The sequence below is a fragment of the Melopsittacus undulatus genome, chromosome 2, assembly GCF_012275295.1.
Source record: "Melopsittacus undulatus isolate bMelUnd1 chromosome 2, bMelUnd1.mat.Z, whole genome shotgun sequence".
In the NCBI taxonomy this organism is placed as follows: Eukaryota; Metazoa; Chordata; class Aves; order Psittaciformes; family Psittaculidae; genus Melopsittacus; species Melopsittacus undulatus.
In genome coordinates this window covers 64,561,230-64,579,743 of record NC_047528.1, presented here as the reverse complement: position 1 = coordinate 64,579,743, position 18,514 = coordinate 64,561,230, and the positions used below count along the sequence as shown (strand labels likewise).

The following is an 18,514-nucleotide window of genomic DNA, read 5'->3' as shown; positions in this document are numbered from 1 at the left end:
ATTGCCTTTTTACCTGTTAGGATTTCATATCGAGCATTTGTATGAGTGGCTGTTTCTCAGAAGGAAGATAAAACTTGCATTAAAGGTATCTTCCCTAGCTTGATGCATATAAATTAAATGGGAACATATTGATTTCAGAAGACACCAAATCATTTTCCAAAGACCCCAGCTTATAGTTTTCAAGTAAGACTTGCTTTCTGCTTCATTTTTTTTCCTCTGTGACACCTTTTTCTAAATCTTCCATCTTATTTTGTCTCTTTCTTCCCATCTCTGCTGCATTCAGGCCCTCTGTACAATAGGGAGGGGATAGCCCTTTCCCCTGCTGTGTGAGATGGTGCCTCCTGGCCCCATTCCCATTTTCCCATTGCAGAACCCAGGAGCTTGCCTATCCTGACTTTAGATTCTTGAGTTCAGTGCAGAGCCTGATGGAAATACTTGTTCATCAGGGCATCCCCAGCACTGCTCCCCCTTGGCTGGAGGACGACCCCATAGCCCCCTCTGTTTCCAATCCCCAGCACCCTGACTTCTAATCCAGCCACAAAAGGCGGAAGCAAGTGCACCAGAGTCGTGATGTCGCAGCAGTCACCCCTGTTTGCTTAGGAGCTGATAACCTTGGGCCAAGGACAGAGCGAGCAGCCACAGGAGGGTGCTGTTGTTAGCTCCACTGGGCTTCTTGCATCAGCCAGCTGCACCCTGAGCAAGGCATGGGGACACCAGCTCAAGTGAGCACCCTATGAATACAGCTGCCCCTTGGGCAGCTTTACAGCCCCAGGCCTGGGGGCAAGGAACTGTGCTTTGGTAAGGGGACTTGTGGCATGACATCTTTGAGCACCTCATGGGCACAGCGATGGGCTGGGTTCCCACCTCTGCTGGCTCCTCACATTCCAAGACACCCTGTCGTCAGGCACTGTCCCCCCAGCCAACGCACCTCCCAGACCTGCCAGTAATTTCTTTCTTCTTCCTTCCATGAAATAAATACCCATTCTCCAGCCATCCCTCCTCTAGGTGTGAGGCCAGGGGGGTGAGAAAGACAGTGGTGGGAAGGGTGATGGGGGAGACACATATCACTTGCAGGGCAGCACTCTTCCTATGTGCGTAGGATTAGCTGGCCCCAAATCCTGCTTTTTGGAGGTGTTTGTGAAGGAAGGAGGCTAAGCTGGAGATGAAAAAGAGTTAGCTGGGGGAGAAAGACAGAAATTGCAAATTAAGCTTAATTAGCAGGAGACATTGCTTATGAATGTATTCAAGAATGTTTTTCCCTGTAGCTTTTCACAGCAGTGGAAGTGTGATCATGTTTTACACATGGGAGACTGATACAGGATGTTCTTCTCTAAATACAAATCTCTGCTTTTTAGCCACCCAATCCTACTTTTGTTTCCAGTGGTTTGCTGAGTGTACTCTGGGGCTGCCCTGCCTGTACATTCCTGATGCAGGGACACCAAAGCCTCTGTGGCCAGGGAAACTCTTACCCCTGGTCAGGCTGTATCCCATCAGGATACTTAACTATTCTGTTGTCATTAATTTGGGGTCATGGCAGTGACAGTCCTAACACTTCACTTAACCTTCACTAATGTTTTGAAGAACTGGTAGGTCCGATTTTGCCCTCTTTAACAGAAATGTCATTAGCTTTATTCTACTTCCACATAATCTTTTACATAATTTCCCTTGAATTATCATCTTTTTAGGCTCATTTTACTATTGTTCATTGCTCACATAATGGTGGTGCCTGGGGAAGGGGGTCATGAATGCTGCAGTCCCAGTCACTTTGCCCCCTCCTGTTCTCCTTCGTATTTTCTCCTTTGATTGCATTGTACCTTATGGCCGAGAACATCATATAGGGATGGGTTTGAATGGATTAATTTGAAGGACTGAGGCTTAGAAAGCCAGTTAGGGGCTTAGCTGCTCTCCCTAACTTTAGTTGGAGCCCTGGGGCTTTAAAGGCCATTGTACTGATAAGCCAAAGAGATTTTTTTGTCTGCTAAAGTAGAACAAATACATGATACCTACCAAGGTGACTTGTAACCAGGATTGCTGTCAGGGAGCCAGGTCATGCATAACCTACATCATACCCATGCTACTCCCTGAGAGGAGCAGTCACTGGCATCTTCCAGATCCCAGAAGGTGCATGTGCAGACCCAGAAATTGCCTGGGAAAGTTCACGTAGGTGATGGCATGTGTTCAGTCTTTCGGAAGATCACTGTCCCTAGAGCTCCTGTGCTCAGCTATAGCTAGAGGCAATAGGGGCTGTACGGCCCAGTGCCAGGGTTAGCAAGTGGGTCCACTCTTGGGTTGGTCCCAGGGATGTTGTGCGGGAAGCTGTGCTCCTAACCCCTGCTACAAGGACATTTCTGCTGCTGTATCTACACCAGGGATGTGACACGAGCCGCCTGCACATGAGCAAAGCCCACTTGAATTAGTGTGCCCAAGCAAGAGCAGCCGACCGGAGAAACAGCAAAGTGAGCTATGTGGAGTGACTGCATGAGTCACTGGCTGTGCTAAATCAAATACAGGAGATTTGATTTTGCATTTGGGAGGATTATATAATCGTCATTAATTAAACTTCAATGAGAAAAGCAGGACTGTAGCCTGACATGAAGAATCAGCTGTCCCTTGAGAGGAGCGGAGGTGGCCCATGGGCCACTCAGAACAGGAAAGTGGAGTTCCCTCTTTGTTTCTGTGAGACATGTCTACTTGCTCTTAGAGCATAAAGTCTGGGGGGTTTATTTGCAAATAGGAACTCTTCCAATATTTTTATGTATTTCAGTTTCTGGTTCTGTACTCCAGATTCTAACAAGCAAGATGAGTGTATGCAAACATCTGAGACAGCCAAGTGCCATCACTATACCTGTTGACCTGTAGTGCCTGATAAGGGACAGAGTCATGTCAGCATCACCTATGAATAATGCAGTGGCTCCCATCCAGTCTTGCCTGAGGGCTGATGGGGGGCAGGGAGGGCAAGTAATAAAAGCAACCCTCAAAAAAAACCCCAAGAAATAAATAGCTCACAGTATAAAATGTCAAATTAAGTGAGAATAGATTATTTTACAAAGCTGCTTAATAGCTTACTCTGATAAGAAAGGATAAGGTGGGCTGGATTTATCCCTCCTGTGAAAATTGTTTGTACATTTGTAAACAGTAAAAGATCTCTCATAATGATATAACCAAATATTGGCCTTGGTATCCTATTTCTGAGGTGACACACTTGCTTAAAAACTCCTGAAATGGACAGAGCCAGAGTCCTGCCTTTCAAAGTGTTCACCAGTACAAAAAAGGACCACCAGCATCTTTACAGTGACAGATCCATCCTTTCATCCAAAATGCCTGAAGTTTTCCTCTTGAAGGAGGAGACAACCGTTATGTGAAAAGAGTTTCTGATCAAGTAATATCATTAAATAGTATAGCAGAATTTAAAATTGAGCATTTTTGTTCACAGTTACATAGAAACTCAGGAAGTATCTGGTTACTGGATGCTAATAATGGCAGATACTCTACTGTTAGCTGATACATTTATCAGAGATAAGAATAACCATCTAGAAAATTATTATGCTGAGGGGAAAAAAAGTCTTTTCACTCTCAGAAAAATTAATTAATTCTGAATTCCTTTTTAAAAGAAACAAGCAGATTTATACAGAAGATACATTGATCTTGAGCCTCCATCAGCATATGCAGAAACATCTGATAAGAATAACTCAAACTGAAATGTATGTTTTGATCAGAACCAACAGCCACACAATTATTATTTGCTATTCACAATATCATGGAAGCTGCGGCTATCAATCTGCAGTGCTTATGTTGGGCTCTCCATGGGCACTTAAGAAAAAAGGCACTATTCCTGTCCTGAAGAATTTACCCATATCAGCACAGGATGGTGAGGGGAGAAACAGGAGGAGGAAAAAGGAGCGAGTAGATCAAAGCAGACAAGTGATGTATGGACACTGTCACTGTTACTCATCTGATGCTACTGAGTGCAGTCTGGCTTGCTGCTGGCACTTGTTTTCTTCATTATATATATTAATTGCTGAATATTCTGTTTATCTGTGGTCTGAATGTATTTATGTAAAGCAGTCTTGGTTTTATTCTGGTCTGTTTGGCTTGCATTTTTTGAAATCACTGCTCAGTTTGTTTGACAGTCACTTTGGCTGGTTCTTTAAACATTAACATCTACTGACAAAACAGGAAGGAGAGGTTTCTTCTTTCAAATGGCATAAATGAGAGGTTTGCTGTTATGGAAAGAATATGTTTTGAACAACCTAAGTTAAAATAACTGACCAAGCAACTGACTGCTACACTATTATTAAATGAATAATGGGGTTTCTGGGGGATTTTAAGCATGTTTTCATTAATTTCGTGTGGCGTGATTTGTATCCCTAAGGATGAAAATCTCTTCATCTGTGGTAGTTAAGGGCTTGGTTCCTTATATGTATTACTTACTGTTAATGTCTTGTCCTTAGTGTTCTGGTCTTTTCTGAAAAAACCCAAAACCAAATAACAACAACAACAACAAAAAAACCCTATATATAGATAATTTCTTCCTATCTTCTTATATGGCATTTGTAAGTAATTTAATACTTCTGCAAAAGTATTTTGTGGTAGCTCTAAGAGCAGCAGGTCTGATAGTTTATTGCAAAAACTTAAAATTCATGGTAAGGAGCATCAGCTAACTGATATATATGAGATAACTGTTACATCTTCCTGGTTATGTATTTAGCTTTGTCACACAACCTTCTAATTCCCTACTCAAGCTATTTTGTCTAGATCATTTAATTGTGAAGCACACATGTCCTTATTCACCCAAGCCCACTTGTTTATAGCCAGCTTAACATTTCATCAGTCACCTTCTGACAAAAGCATTCTGAGACCTGTATTTGACTTATAAATGTTAACATCACCATATCCTCAGACTTCATCCTATGTTTTCCATTCCACTGTTTTTCTGTGGTGCTCTCAGAAAGTTCGCTACTGAACTTTGCTACTTCAAGATGTTGTGTGTTTTCTTTTAAAGAGACTTGGAGAATTATAAAGTACAATTTTTCAGAAGGCATGCTTAATTTTATTTTTTTTATGTAATGATCTCTTTTTTTAACTACACTTAAAAATTTGTCAACAAAAAAGGTTGAAATTTGCTCATCAGCTGCAAGGGCAGAGCAAAACAGGCTGTGCAGATAGAGCTGTGGAAAGAACAGATACTAACAAAATAAATCAGGCAGCAAAGTAATTAAAAAACAAATGTCAGGGATTCTTTTTCCTTTCAGTTATTGCAGTTGTTATTTTCAGACGGCAAGGTACACTCCAAGGTGGTGGCTATCTGCCTGCACCATTGAGGCCTTTAATGCTCTGACTTTGTCAAAGGCATCTGAACATGGAGATGGCACAGTACTTGTTCAAAGTCAGGATGGATGACTTTCAGCCAGGCCAGCTCTATCTTATCTTCTGGGGCTTATTCATTCACTGACACTTACATTCAAGATTCCCAAACACTTTACGTGAAATCCAGAATTGAAATTCATCCAAAATAAATTATTTACTACATAATTTTCATATACAATAATTATTTAATTATTATATAACCCTTTTAGTATTGCTTTCACCTCTTGGAAATATAATACTATTTTGTAAATGCCATATTCAGGGATGTATTCTCCTCTCTTCTGTGAATACATCTCAGGCCCATGGCTGTTTACATCAAACAGCTGACGCAGAAAAGCCATCTGCTTTCTTTGATGTGACTTGGCCTCCACTCCGTCTTCACTTTCTTCTGCAACTGGTGTCATTTGCAAGCCCGTGGGTTCACTAACTAGGTTAACTTATCATACCTGTGGTTTGCAGGAGGAATGTACTTATTTTCATATCTTAGAGCGCAGTCTGCTGGGCTCTAAGATACAAAAGCATTTGCTACTGAACTTGGCTATTGCAGAGAGAAACCCCATTAACTTCAAATATGGCAACATATTTCACTGGAAGCCTGGAAGTAACTTTTTACAATGCCCTTAATGTGGGTTTATAGCAATCCCATTAATTTTTAAACAGGTCTGGCTATGAAAAGCAACAAACTTGCACAAAATAGTCACATCAGAGATGAACCAATACCTCTTTACTCAGGCTTCTCCTGTTTCCTGTAGCTCCTAACTCTTTCTACATTTTTTACCATCTCTTGTATTAATAATCCCATAGAGGCCCTCATATATGCACATAACCCCAGGAGCAGTACAGGAACAGATATTCCTAGGAAGTCCCCAGAGCAAGTGCGCTTAGCTGGTGAAAGGAGGAGGATTTTGCCCATATTTTTTATCTCAATATCCAGTCAGCCATGCCCTCCAGACTCAATCGCAACAGAGAGCTGTAATGTCTGTGGATGTGCACATCTGTGCTTCTCAAATGAGGAATATTGTGCCCCTTTTTGGCACAATATATATTGTGCACACAGTGGCCTAAACCTATTAATCACAGGTGTGAATTCTCCTCAGAGTACTTACTTTTTCTGTCTCATACCCTGTTATCCTTGTTATCAGTTACTCTTTTGTATCATTATTCTAAGGCTTTTAATAGGTTGAAATGGGTTCCAAAAACACGTGTGTAAATTGAGACTTCTTCCATCTCTACAGTTTATGCTAGTGAACTAAGCCTAGTGCAGAAGCACCCCAGAATAAAAATTGCTAGTTACCTCCTCCACAGATAGAAAGCTCTTAATTTTCACAGAACGGTCATGTTTAACCTTGCTTTATCCTGTGCTGAAGAGACAAACTGTAGGAAACTGCACAAAGTTGGATAGAGGGACCTAATAGTAAAGAATATTAGCATTTATCCCTTTTAGCATTAGATTAACTCATATTGGTGAACTCCAGCTGCTAAATGGGACCTTCTCTGCCCCCATGGGAGATAGTTGGTTGGCAGGGCAAGAGCTTGTGGAACCAGCCCACTTCCCACCGTAGCTTAGCACAGAGTTTTCTTTCACTGCTGTGAAAGTAGGATTACCATCTCTAAACAGCTCAAATTTGGATGAAGAATTTGCATCATGTTATTCTAACATGGGACTGCAGGCTAGCTTAAGGCAACGTGTTCTTGTGGCAGCGTGTCTCTGTGGCAGGAGGTGCTAGTGGGCTCTCAAAGCAACGCAAGAGCCGTGCAATCATGACAGACAGATAAAAAAACCTATGCGAAATCTGTAGCCACATCACATCCAGTTTTTCCTTTTGCCCAGTGTTTCAGAAGACAGCTGACCATTTGCAGCCTCACCAGAAATGCCTAGCTCTGTGAGCCTCTGCATGCATGAGGTCCTTTTAGGGTCTCTTTTATTGAAACAAGGAGAACTCACACACACTGGGGACAGTTCATTGCTAGCTCAATGGAGCCTCACTGGTGGTGGGCCCTGGTGTTTTGCCACTGATGACTTGATGATCTCTCTTCAGCTACCTCCCTTGCCAATGCTTTTTTCCACTGCTTCATGGAAGTCAGGGCACTAGGCATGCTGCAGCATATACTTTTTTTCTTGGTGGTGAAAAAGAGCAATTGGATGCATGGGGTTTCTTTCCAGAAAGCTGGTTTATGCTCTTTAATACCGTTTGGCCTTATTTTTATCAGGATTAACCTATAAGATTCATACTTGAAGTTAAGCTCTGATGTCTTTCTGCATAACATGACTGACTTGGATTTAAATATATGCATATCAGCTTTAAAAGCTTTTAGAGCACTTCCCTGAATAAAATTAATACTAGTACGCTTCATGTGTGCAAAATAGTCGGAAGAGCAAATCTTGTATGAGGAACGACTTTGTGTCCTGGTTTTTTCTCTACCTAGTGCCTAACTCCACTTGCAATGGCTTTGATGAGGCTGTCCCAAGGGCTTACAGAACATCCCCTGGAAAGCAGATCTGCTTTGTTGCGACTGTTCGTCTGGCAACACCTCAGTTTCTAAAGGTAAGTGCATACCTTGGGTCGCATTCATTTCAGAACTTCTCAAAACGCTTTCAGATGGGGTGACATGCAAAGTTATTAGTTTTGCTAATTGAATGGATTACAGATATCACATTTCATGCATAGAAATCCAGTGAAGAGGATTATCAGTGCGAGCCAGGATCTGCGGAAGTGGTGTCGCTTCTCCTCCCCTTGCATGGGAGATGGAAACCCTCCTTACATTAGGAATTGCACAGTCAGTTTGAAATTGGCTTCTTCATTACTGCTTTCTGCTCTGGGACTTGCAGGGCACTCTTAAGTGATTCATGGCCCCAGCAGGCTACTGGGGGGCCCCAGCAGGGTCTCTTCTGTGTGAGTAAGAACATTTCCCATAATCTTAACCACAGTAATATTAGTATGAGGGGCTGGAGTTAAGGTTGTCCGGGAACACTGAAAGCAAATTCCCTTGTCTTCCAGTAACAATGATCTCAAATTAAACAGGGAAACTAAATGGGCTGCACGTGGCAATGAGCTGCCCAATGCTAGGGAGGAGAGGAACCTGGAGAAGGTGTTAGCTGCCACAAAATCCTAGACACTAATTGCTTCAGTTCACCTGAGTGATTAACTCAACCCCCACTCTTCACTTCCTCTTCTAAAGTGAGGGCCAAAATACATATCTAACTGGCTAATGAAGTCAGAATTAGCGTGTTGGTTGCACGAGAAATGTTTGCATGTCGCACCTTGAATTTCAGGGTACATTATTGCCATCAGCATGTATTTTGGCATAAACTGTAGGTGGGGAAGAGAGGAATTTAAGGTATGCCTGAACCCTTTTGCTTCTGTACAGCCAACAACTTTAATAACTTTGTAAGCATTGACATGTATCAAAGAAACACTTGAAAGCAGCGTGTCCCAGCTTGTCCTCTGGTCCCAAGAGGTGGTCTGTATGACTTCCCTCTCACAGAGGAACAGCAAAGACAGAAGTGGCAGCAGAGGCATGAGTGGGTGTCACTGAGCCCACTGCACAGGGGAATGTGTCACCAGGGAGTAGGAGGATGGGCACACTGGGGGCCAGTGGGCAGGCTGTACTTATAATGATGATGGAAACCCTCCTGCAAAAGAAGATGCCACTAAATCCTGAGTGCTGATGCTGGCAAGTCCCAGGCCAGGGGCCTCCAGGTTGACTCCAGGCAGCTCATGGAGCTGGAGGTGCCCCTGCAAACTGCCAGTGGGAGAAGAGATGCTGGCAAAGGGGATCTGGGGCACACAGCCAGTCCCAGCCCATGCATGAGTGTGCACCATGGTGCCATCCTTCCTCCCCTTCCTATCTCCACCCAATGACTAATCATCACTGACTGCCCCCTGATCTCATCCCTCTGGGCCAAGGACATCCTGCCTCACAGGCAGCCCTGTGCCCTGCCTCCTTCCATGCACTTATTATTTATTATCAGAAGTGCTAAGGGCTTCTGAGTCTTAAGGGACAGCTTCTTCACTTCACTGGAGTAAAGTACAAGGCAAAACCACTACCTTTCACCAGTCTGACAGGCTCCATGCAGGCTGTCTGCCTGAAAATACATGTACTCCTCTTTGGCTGTTGAGTAGGAAGGAGAGTGTCCCCCTTTCTCAAATACGGCTCGGAGAGCAGACATCCAAAAGGACTGGGCAAGGGTGGTAGGTATCTTTAGTAACACAAAGAGAGCAAGGAAAGTCATGACAAGCCCAGATGGGACCAAGCAGAGGCTGGATGCTGGAAAAGGGCACTACTCCTTGGGGCTGTTGGCAACACAGCCATCACACCCCAGGCACTGCCTCAAAACCATGAAAACTCTGGCTCCCTGAAGAACAGTCTCAGCTCTTAAGTCCACGTGAATCACAAGTTCTTCTTCCCAACTCCTGCAAAAATGTTGGCATTGATAAATACAATAGATTGCTCTTTAGAGTTGCCAGAAAATGTGTAAATTCTCTGTATTCGCCTCTTATGCACTATGTATTTATAGCTAACAAAAGCTAAATGAAGCAGAACTCTCTCTAAGTCAGCTCTTTACCACATAGGAAATGTGCATCGTGGAAGAACCTCTAGAGGAATTCACATCACGACACAGCCTGGAGTGGAAATTTTTGTTCCTGGATCACAGGTTGGTGGCAAGAAGAGCACTCCTGGTTGCGTTCGATGCTTGTCAACTGTTGTTTTCATAAGTGCAATTCTCTCAAATAGTGTTCCATTTCACATCTAAATCACATGAGCAGGAGGGCTGCCACTGAAATTCCTACAAAAGCTGATGTTTACTATTTTACATTTTGTTCTGCATTTGTTTTTATCAGTCTTTTAAAACAAAATTACTCTGTTTCTCAGGCCAAATTTGTGATTAGCTTGTTCTCATTTCCTTTTAAATTATCAGTGGACCAGAGTCTGCCACATGGCAAAATGATCTAATTGTTTTACAGTTGCAGAAACCATTCTTTCCAAATCCAGCCATTGACTTTGTGTATGCAATTCCCACTCAGTTACGGACAGAAAGTCTGTGCTGGCCTGAGGCAACCGTGCTAGCAAATGTACAAATCAACTGCCCCAGCATGCCATGGACAAGCTCTGCAGGCACCCAGAGGGAAGCAGCACAGATGATCTCCCCTCCTACCCCCATAGTCCCAGTAGACAGTGGCTTCCTATCACCTTGCCATACGTTTTCCCCTGTTCAGAGACTGTGGGAGCAGCAGGAGAGCCCCTGACCAAGGAGCAGCCAGGGAATGGCTCCCCCACAGCAGATTGCTCCCGTGTGAAGGTCTCTGAGAAGCTGAGCTGCTTTCCACAACCACATTTTCCCTGGAAATATGGTGTTGTCATAGCCTTGTCCTGGAAGGATGGTGCCTGCTGGCACTGCCATGCCCAGCTGGGCATCCCAGGCACAAGGAAAGGCAAGTCCAGATCCATTCCGCTGGGGTGGGTAACTATACACTGATAAGCGAGAGCAGATCTGGGCTTTTTGCATATCTGTGTCAATATGCAGAACTGCTTGTTTTGTAGTTTATGAACTCACTTATACTGTGCCTAACCGCAGAGCACCACCGATTATAGGATACTTGCCTTTTGAAGTGCTGGGTACTTCTGGCTACGACTATTACCATATAGATGACCTAGAGCTGCTAGCAAGGTGCCATGAACACTGTAAGTATCGCATGGCCCAGGTTCCTGTGGAGTCACTGGGACACCTCTTTTCAGTGAAATGAAATTTCAGTTAAAATTGTTTTAAACTTGGAAGTAGAGGTTTGACCCTTGCCTCTCACCTGTATGTCTTAGCAAGAGATGTAGCAGATTGGAGGCACTGCAGATTGATCGGCATCTGGATCAGACTTATCAAGCTCTGAAAAATACAATTGTACCCTCCATATCCCCAAAGGAGTCAACAAGACTCACTGAATGGATAAAATATGCCAAATTAGACCCCACTCAATTAGTAACAAACATGCAGGAATAGTTCAAGTAATCTCAGAAAAGATTGTGTTTTGTAAAACTCTTGCAGATTATTTACCTTAATGTCGTGAGCCACTTATTTAGGATACCTGTGAGAATTTAATATAGTCTATTAAGATTTAAGTGAAAAACTCTTTCACTAAGTAAAGAAATTGAGGCAATGCTTTTCAAACATTTACTTATAGAACTGGCTTTACCATCTCAGCTTACTGCCTCTGAGTGTCCTGAAAACATCCAGTCAACATTAGTTTTATATGTTGAGATTAAAATATAGAAAGGCTGAATATGTGCTTGTTTGGGAAACCCTTAACATCACTAGGGGAAAAAAGCAGAGATTAACTTTGTGGGGGAATCTTTAAAGCCTCCTATACTTCCCAGTTTACTGCAGTTTGAATTCCTGTCAGTCTGAGAATGGTAATTTCAAATGACTTTTGTCTTTGCACAATGTTATCTCCTATACTCACTTCATTCTGAATCCATCTGCACACAATGCTCATCTTTTTAAGCATCTTTATCCTGTACTTTTCTGATATAGAACTTAAGATGATCTCTCTTAGAAATTAATCCCAGATGCCTAATTAAACCGTATGTGATCAGCACATAAACCAGAGTAAGATCTCTGTTTAAACCGTAACTGATGTTAATGCATTAGTGTCCAAATTTAATGTCAATTGTACTGAATAGGAATGTACCATTCAAAGAGCCAAAGAAGATACCTACTGATCTTTCTTACTTTTGCTCTATCATTAACACTGACAGGACCACCCACTCAAAAGGTGCTTTGACTCCTGTCTCCCAGGAAAATCAATGGGGTCACAGATGCTTCTGTCACTTTTTTCACATTTCTTGCCATTTTCACATCAGAAATTGTGCTACAAGCCATGTGTGTGTTTTCTGCTGACAGTGATGCAGTTTGGCAAGGGGAAGTCTTGCTGCTATCGGTTTCTGACCAAAGGACAGCAGTGGATCTGGCTCCAGACCCATTACTATATCACCTACCACCAGTGGAACTCCAAGCCAGAGTTCATTGTCTGCACACACATGGTGGTAAGGTATGGAAAATCATATCAACTAGCATGGACATAAAGCACAGTAAGATAAAGACATCCTCACGACTGCCAACACTTTATCTTAAAAACATCATGTTTTACATAACAAAAAAATAAGCTTGAGCTCTCTGAAGGAAATATATTCATTATAGAAAACTGATCAAAATAAACATGTAGTGACAGGACAAGGGGAATGGCTTTAAGCTGGAAGAGGGCAGATTTAGATTAGATATTAGGAAGAAGTTCTTCACTGTGAGGCTGGTGAGGCACTGAACCCATTGCCCAGAGAAGCTGTGGCTGCCCCATCCCCAGCAGTGTTCAAGGCCAGATTGAACAGGCCTTTGAGCAATCTGGTCTAGTGGAAGGTGTTCCTGCCTGTGGCAGGGGTTTGGAACTAAATGATCTTTAAGGTCTGTTCCAACCTAAACCATTCTGTGATTCTATGATTCATGAAAACTTACCTTATGCTAAACTTGATTTGTCAGTCATTAATTTAGGGGCAGATTGTTGCGTTTTTCCATTTTGTGCAAAAATAGAGAATAGACAGATCCCTTAACTATTCACTTCCTCTAATCCTCATGTTGTTTTTAAAGAGATGTGTGGAAGCTTTTCAGTGAAGTCATAAAGCGCTTGTAAGATGTGAACTTGACCTTTATATATACTTCTTTAATATACCTCTTGACTTCAACAAGATAGATAGGAACAGAGCAAAAACTGCAAATTGAAACAGTCTCTCAAGTGTTATTCAGTAGCATTTGACTTAAGTGATTTTTCAGCTGTTAATTTAACTTGTAAAATGTTACAGTAATATGTCCCTCCGCTTGTTTAAAGTACATTTAATGAAATATAACAATACCATGTTCATACAAAGAATTATATTTTCCATTCAGTTATGCAGATGTTCGGGTGGAGAGGAGACAGGAGATGGGCTTGGAAGAAGTGTCCTCAGAGGTTGTGTCCTCAGCACTAAAGGTACAACGAGAAAAGCTTTTTTCATGAATATATGTAGTAATCAGAATTTGTTCCTGTGTTAATGTCACTGAAGACTCCAGCATTGTCTTTCTGGATGGATTCCCTCAACTTCAGAATTCATTACTCACTTGAATTATTTTAACGTAGATTGTGTAAATTCATGAAAGGATAAGCCTGGTGATCAGTAGCAGCCACAGATTAAGAGAAACATGGGCAGGGACAATATAAGATATTTCCACCTGTCTTTGGCAAGATACTACCATTTCGATTCACTTGAGCATGTTTTGGCAATCAGCCTTCTTAGCTACATCTCAGTGATCTGCTGAGGGAAGAAAGAAAAGCTCCTCCTCAGTGCATGGCTGAGTGTCCCACAGAGGTTGCAGTTGCTGTTGCGTCCAACTAAACACAAAAGATTCAGAAACACATCTGAAGGCACAAAATTACTATGGCAGTAGCTTGCTATTTATTTCCAACTCAGTGATAGTTCTTTGTAAAATGCATTGTTAGATAGGAAATTGACACCTGTGCCCAGGTCTTCTGCTGGCCTAGCTGGGATTAGTTCTACTCAAGTTATTTTAGGCCAGCCAAAGAACTGGGTGTCCAACCGTTGCTAGATGTATTTCACAATGTTTTTACACTGACAGATGCAATAGCCATTCCCTTTTCTTGTTTTGGTTTGGTTTTTTTAGGACAGTGGCACCAGCTTGGATCCTGAACAGCACTTTAATGCACTTGATATTGGTGCCTCAATCCTCAGCACTAGTCGGACACCTTCAGTATCATCCAGGAGCTCACCAAAATCTTCCCACACACCCAAGTCAGACCCAGCATGTGAGTGGCATTCCTGTGTTACTGCAGTATTTAGCCAAGTTACAGAATGTGTGCATATATACCACAGCCTCTAATTTAACAGTGAGTGATGAGGTATCGATGATACGTGTTTGTCACTCACAATGAAGTGCATAATCTGAAATGCTAACATACAAGAGGTATGGTTCTAGTGCAACCACCTGTACATGGGAAAATGAATAGAGGGACTAGCTGTGAAACCTGCTGTTTCAATCTGTTATGAAAATGAGAGCTTCTGTCTTCAGATTTGAGGGCATCAGTATGAGCATGAGATCCTTCTAGACTCACATGAGTAATAACAGTGATTCTCTTCTGGCCAAGACTCAGGATGTTCCAGCATTGACTTGGGCACACCTTATGCACTCTTTCTGCTCCCTGGTCTGGAAGAAAAGTCAATGAGCTAACCTAAATTTACAGTTATTTAAGCTATTTGAAGGGAGTTCCAGCTGTTTTAGCACAGTTCTTGGTTCCTTTTGCTCTGTTCATTGGAGCACAAAATCATAATCTGTCTCATTTACTTTTATCTTTGCCCAGACCCTCCTTATCAGTTTAATTTTACTGCCATTGAAGTCAACAAGAACAGCCTTGACTCCCACTGGAGTTTAGCGAGGCCGTAATCATTTCTAGCCAGGTCTCATTGTAATACACACTTCAAACAGGGATGTTTTCCAGCATGTGAAATCTCACTGGTACTTTTCTTGCAGCTACACCAACAAAGCTGATTGCAGAGCCTAACACTCCCTTGCCAAGAACACCGAGTGCTCAGCAGGATTTATCCGTGCACAGACTCAGTCAACCTACTGCTCTTCAGGTAACTTCACAAAGAGCTGTCAAAATAGGCAGACAGTATAAAGCATGTGCCACATAGGCAGCTTAGTGGTTAAAAACAACTTACACAAAAGCCATGGCATTAGAAGAAACCTAAAATTTAAAGGAGACAAACTTATAAATAAGTTTTGTTTTGTTTTGTTTTGTTTTAATCTAGGTTTCTTTGCCTTCTCAGCCTTCACGTGAGCTTCTCCCACAGCAGCTGCTGCCTCAAGCAACTCTGCAAAATCAGCCTGCACCTCTGGCACAGGTTAGTTGGGGATTTGGAAGTGGAATAGGTCACTTGCTTATCTCCTGATATTGTCTCATTCTGGGGCTTTTAGGTTACCTCTTTAGTACCTGAAATCCCCAAACCCACCAGCTCTCAAATACATAAAATATTGTGGGGAACTAATCTGAATTTTACACTCGTGTGTTTTAACATCTGCATACTGGTATTTAGAGGAGGAGCCCAGGTACCTGTAGGTTCAAGTGAACACACACATCTATTTCATGGGAAGACAAAAATATAGATGGAAAAAAAGTTTTCAGTTTTGCTTCTACAGAATCAGGTCCCATCAAAATCAAAGTCACAGACCAAAACCTAACAAAAGTGCTCAGTTCTCCTAAGAAAACCTGCTTGGCTGTGCTGATGCAGAACTAACCAGCAGTAAAGGACATGTGAGTTTAATAAAACCCATTTTGTGAGTGTGCCAGTAATGGTAAGAATGCCACTGAAGATAGATTCCTCCAGTGAAATCTATTAACCTGCATGTCAAAAGCAGGCAATGGCCCCAAAAGCGACCTCAGTGTTTCATTTGCAGTGCATTTTGAAGAAGCATTTTGAGTACCATGCTCCCATCACATTGTTTCTCTCCTGTGGTTATGCCATGATGATACAGCCCATCATCCTATGATTTTAGGTATGGCACAGTATTCCTGGACCTGAGCTGCTTCTACCATTGTTATGCTGTATTCCCTCAAAATATCCCAGAGTTTCTTCTGTAGCATATAAAACATTCAAAGTCCTGAGGAACCCTGATTTAAAATAACAAATTCTCATTTATCTTCTATGTTTAATATTCTTTTCATGACTCCACACCAGCATGCAGTGAAGAAACAGCATATCAATTATCTGCTCTGAGCATTCATTTTCTTTTACAGATATTTCTCTCAATTATTCATTAATGCACTTCCAAACATCAATTAGTTTATTTATTATAAACCTGTGTGTGTTTTGTTTGACGTTTTTCTACCTCCCTTTCTTCTCCATCAAAGCTCTTTGTGAAAAGATTCCAGTCGTTTACCAAGAGCTTTGCTGCCTTGCCTTTTCCCAGTAAAACACTCTTATGGCACTCCAGCTCCATTTCTTTTCCACCAAACTGAAGCACCATCCAGACACATGGCCACTGATTAAACCTCCTCAGGTCAGCTAAATCTTGATGAAAGAAGGCAGACCTCTGGCAGCCCTCTTCTCAACTGGCAGCAAAGTCACAGCAATGTTGCTGTCAAAGCTCAAGATGGAGCTTGATGTGGAGCAGGGGACCAACACCAGGATGTTGCAGCTCAGGTTGCTGATGCTCACATTCCATAGTGATGCTCCAGGGAAAAGTACCAAATCTATATGCTCTTAGGTGATTTTCATGAAATATTGTGAAAATTACTGAACTATTCTGTACTTCCCACCTTAAAATAATAAATGTCAGCCTACAGCAAGATAATCCATCATTTATAGGACAAGGTGCCTGCAGCACCTGTAGCAGGGTACCCTGCTGCCAAACCAGGAGGATGTACTGTGCAGGGTGCTCCCCACTGCCTTTCTGCCACTTGCCCTCAGCTGAAGGTGACTGAAGTCAGGAGCTGAAAGGCAGTGTGCTGAGCCTGGCCATGCAGGGAGCTGAGGACACTCTGATGGGTGTCCTTTTGGCTAGCATTTGGCTACAGGGCAGCAGTGTGGGGAAGGACATTTTAAGCATCCACATCTCCTGCATCTGCCTCAGGCACCATCTGCTTGAACTTTGATTACTTTTATTTTGAGCAAAGGCTGTGATGGTTTTTGTCTCACTGAAATGCAGTTTTAGCTTCTGCCTTGCTTGTCTGAAGAAACAGACAGCACAGTACTAATGTCACCTGAATGTAAATGGTTTACGTTAAACCAAGTGCTCCCTATCAGAAAATGTTTGTTTGCCTTCCTCATTGTAATAAATTAAAATCCCCTACAACACAGCGGATGTTGATGACTGAATAATAATTAGCACTAATAATCCATTAGGGATTGTGCAGGTGTTATTCAAAAGACAGAAAGAACGAACATGTTGTTCAATGAACTGCAAAACTAATGAAACACGGTTTTCCAGGGGCTGTGCCTTCCAAGGCTGGTGCATGGACCCAGCCTTTCTGAAGGAGGAAGGGATGACTGGATCCCTCTCTCCTTTGCTCAGCTAAAGCTTTCATGAAATTCCAGCAGCCTGGTATTTTTGAGGCTGACAACTCTGTTGCATGTCCCCAGCACTGGCCAGAAGGACTGAAAGTTGGACAGGAGGCAGAAAATAACGTTTTACAGGAAACTGAGCTAAGAAAAAGTAAATAGGGTCTCTTTTCATTGCCCAGCTACCTAAGAAACCAGACTAGAATTACTGCTGAGGAGTTTTTCTGTCTGTGTTAACAGAGCTTGATTAAACTGGTAGGATTATAGATATATCACAGGTTTAGTCTTCAGTGTTTGCATCTGGAAAGCTGACTCTTTTCCTTGTATAATACACTTCTCTGAGGATCCTATGAATGTTTGTAAATGCCTAAGTGAGACAAGGAGCAACATCATCTGATGCCAATGGCAGAGTTAAAACTGTGCAGTGTTTTCTGTGGAACATTCTGAGTTAAGCTCTTTTAATTTATTATACAATTACAGATTTCGCCCCTAATTGGTAGAGCAGTTAATGATCTTGAGATAAACACTGTGGTGGAGGTCAATGTCTGTTAGTGTGTCACTGTACAAAAACAATAGAAGCTCTGTAATCACAGGGGTCATTGCTAGAGTTATCAACAAGTTTTGGGGTTAGTGTGTGTCGTGGTTTAAATCAAGTCTCCCTACTCCCGGAGAGTTAGGAAGAAGAATCTAAAGAATGTAGCCCCCACGGATTGAGATAAAAACGGTTTAAACTAAATCTGCACAGTTCCCCCTCTGTTCCCCTTCCCCCCCCCTCTCCTTCCCACTCCCGGAGGGATGGGAAGGAGAGCCGAAGGGATACAACTCCCACGGATCGAGGTAAAATCAGTCCAGCAATCAAGGTATAACAGAAGTAAACTACCGGTACCAATAACAAATCAAAGTTAGAGGAGACAAACAGAGAGAGAGAATACGATACCACCCGCCGCCACGAGGCCAGCAGCCGGAACCCCTCCGCCGGAAGCCCCAGCCCGAGCTTCCCCTTCCCTTCCCGAGCTCAGCCCGGCGTGTTAACTCCTTCCCTCCCGGCTAG

General features: G+C 42.6%; 1 protein-coding gene across 3 annotated transcripts in view; it reads left to right on the top strand.

The window, feature by feature from the left end:
- NPAS2 (neuronal PAS domain protein 2) overlaps window positions 1-18,514 on the top strand; it is a 113,582-nt gene that overhangs the window by 72,604 nt on the left and 22,464 nt on the right. For 2 of the 3 annotated variants that reach the window (XM_034060017.1, XM_034060018.1), the window contains exons 8-15: window positions 7,795-7,913; window positions 9,942-10,024; window positions 10,946-11,052; window positions 12,263-12,410; window positions 13,298-13,379; window positions 14,069-14,210; window positions 14,933-15,039; window positions 15,214-15,306. In XM_034060017.1, the coding sequence (XP_033915908.1) occupies window positions 7,795-7,913; window positions 9,942-10,024; window positions 10,946-11,052; window positions 12,263-12,410; window positions 13,298-13,379; window positions 14,069-14,210; window positions 14,933-15,039; window positions 15,214-15,306 (881 nt within the window). The remainder of the gene's footprint in view (window positions 1-7,794; window positions 7,914-9,941; window positions 10,025-10,945; window positions 11,053-12,262; window positions 12,411-13,297; window positions 13,380-14,068; window positions 14,211-14,932; window positions 15,040-15,213; window positions 15,307-18,514) is intronic. The other variant, XM_034060019.1, reaches the window with a different exon arrangement.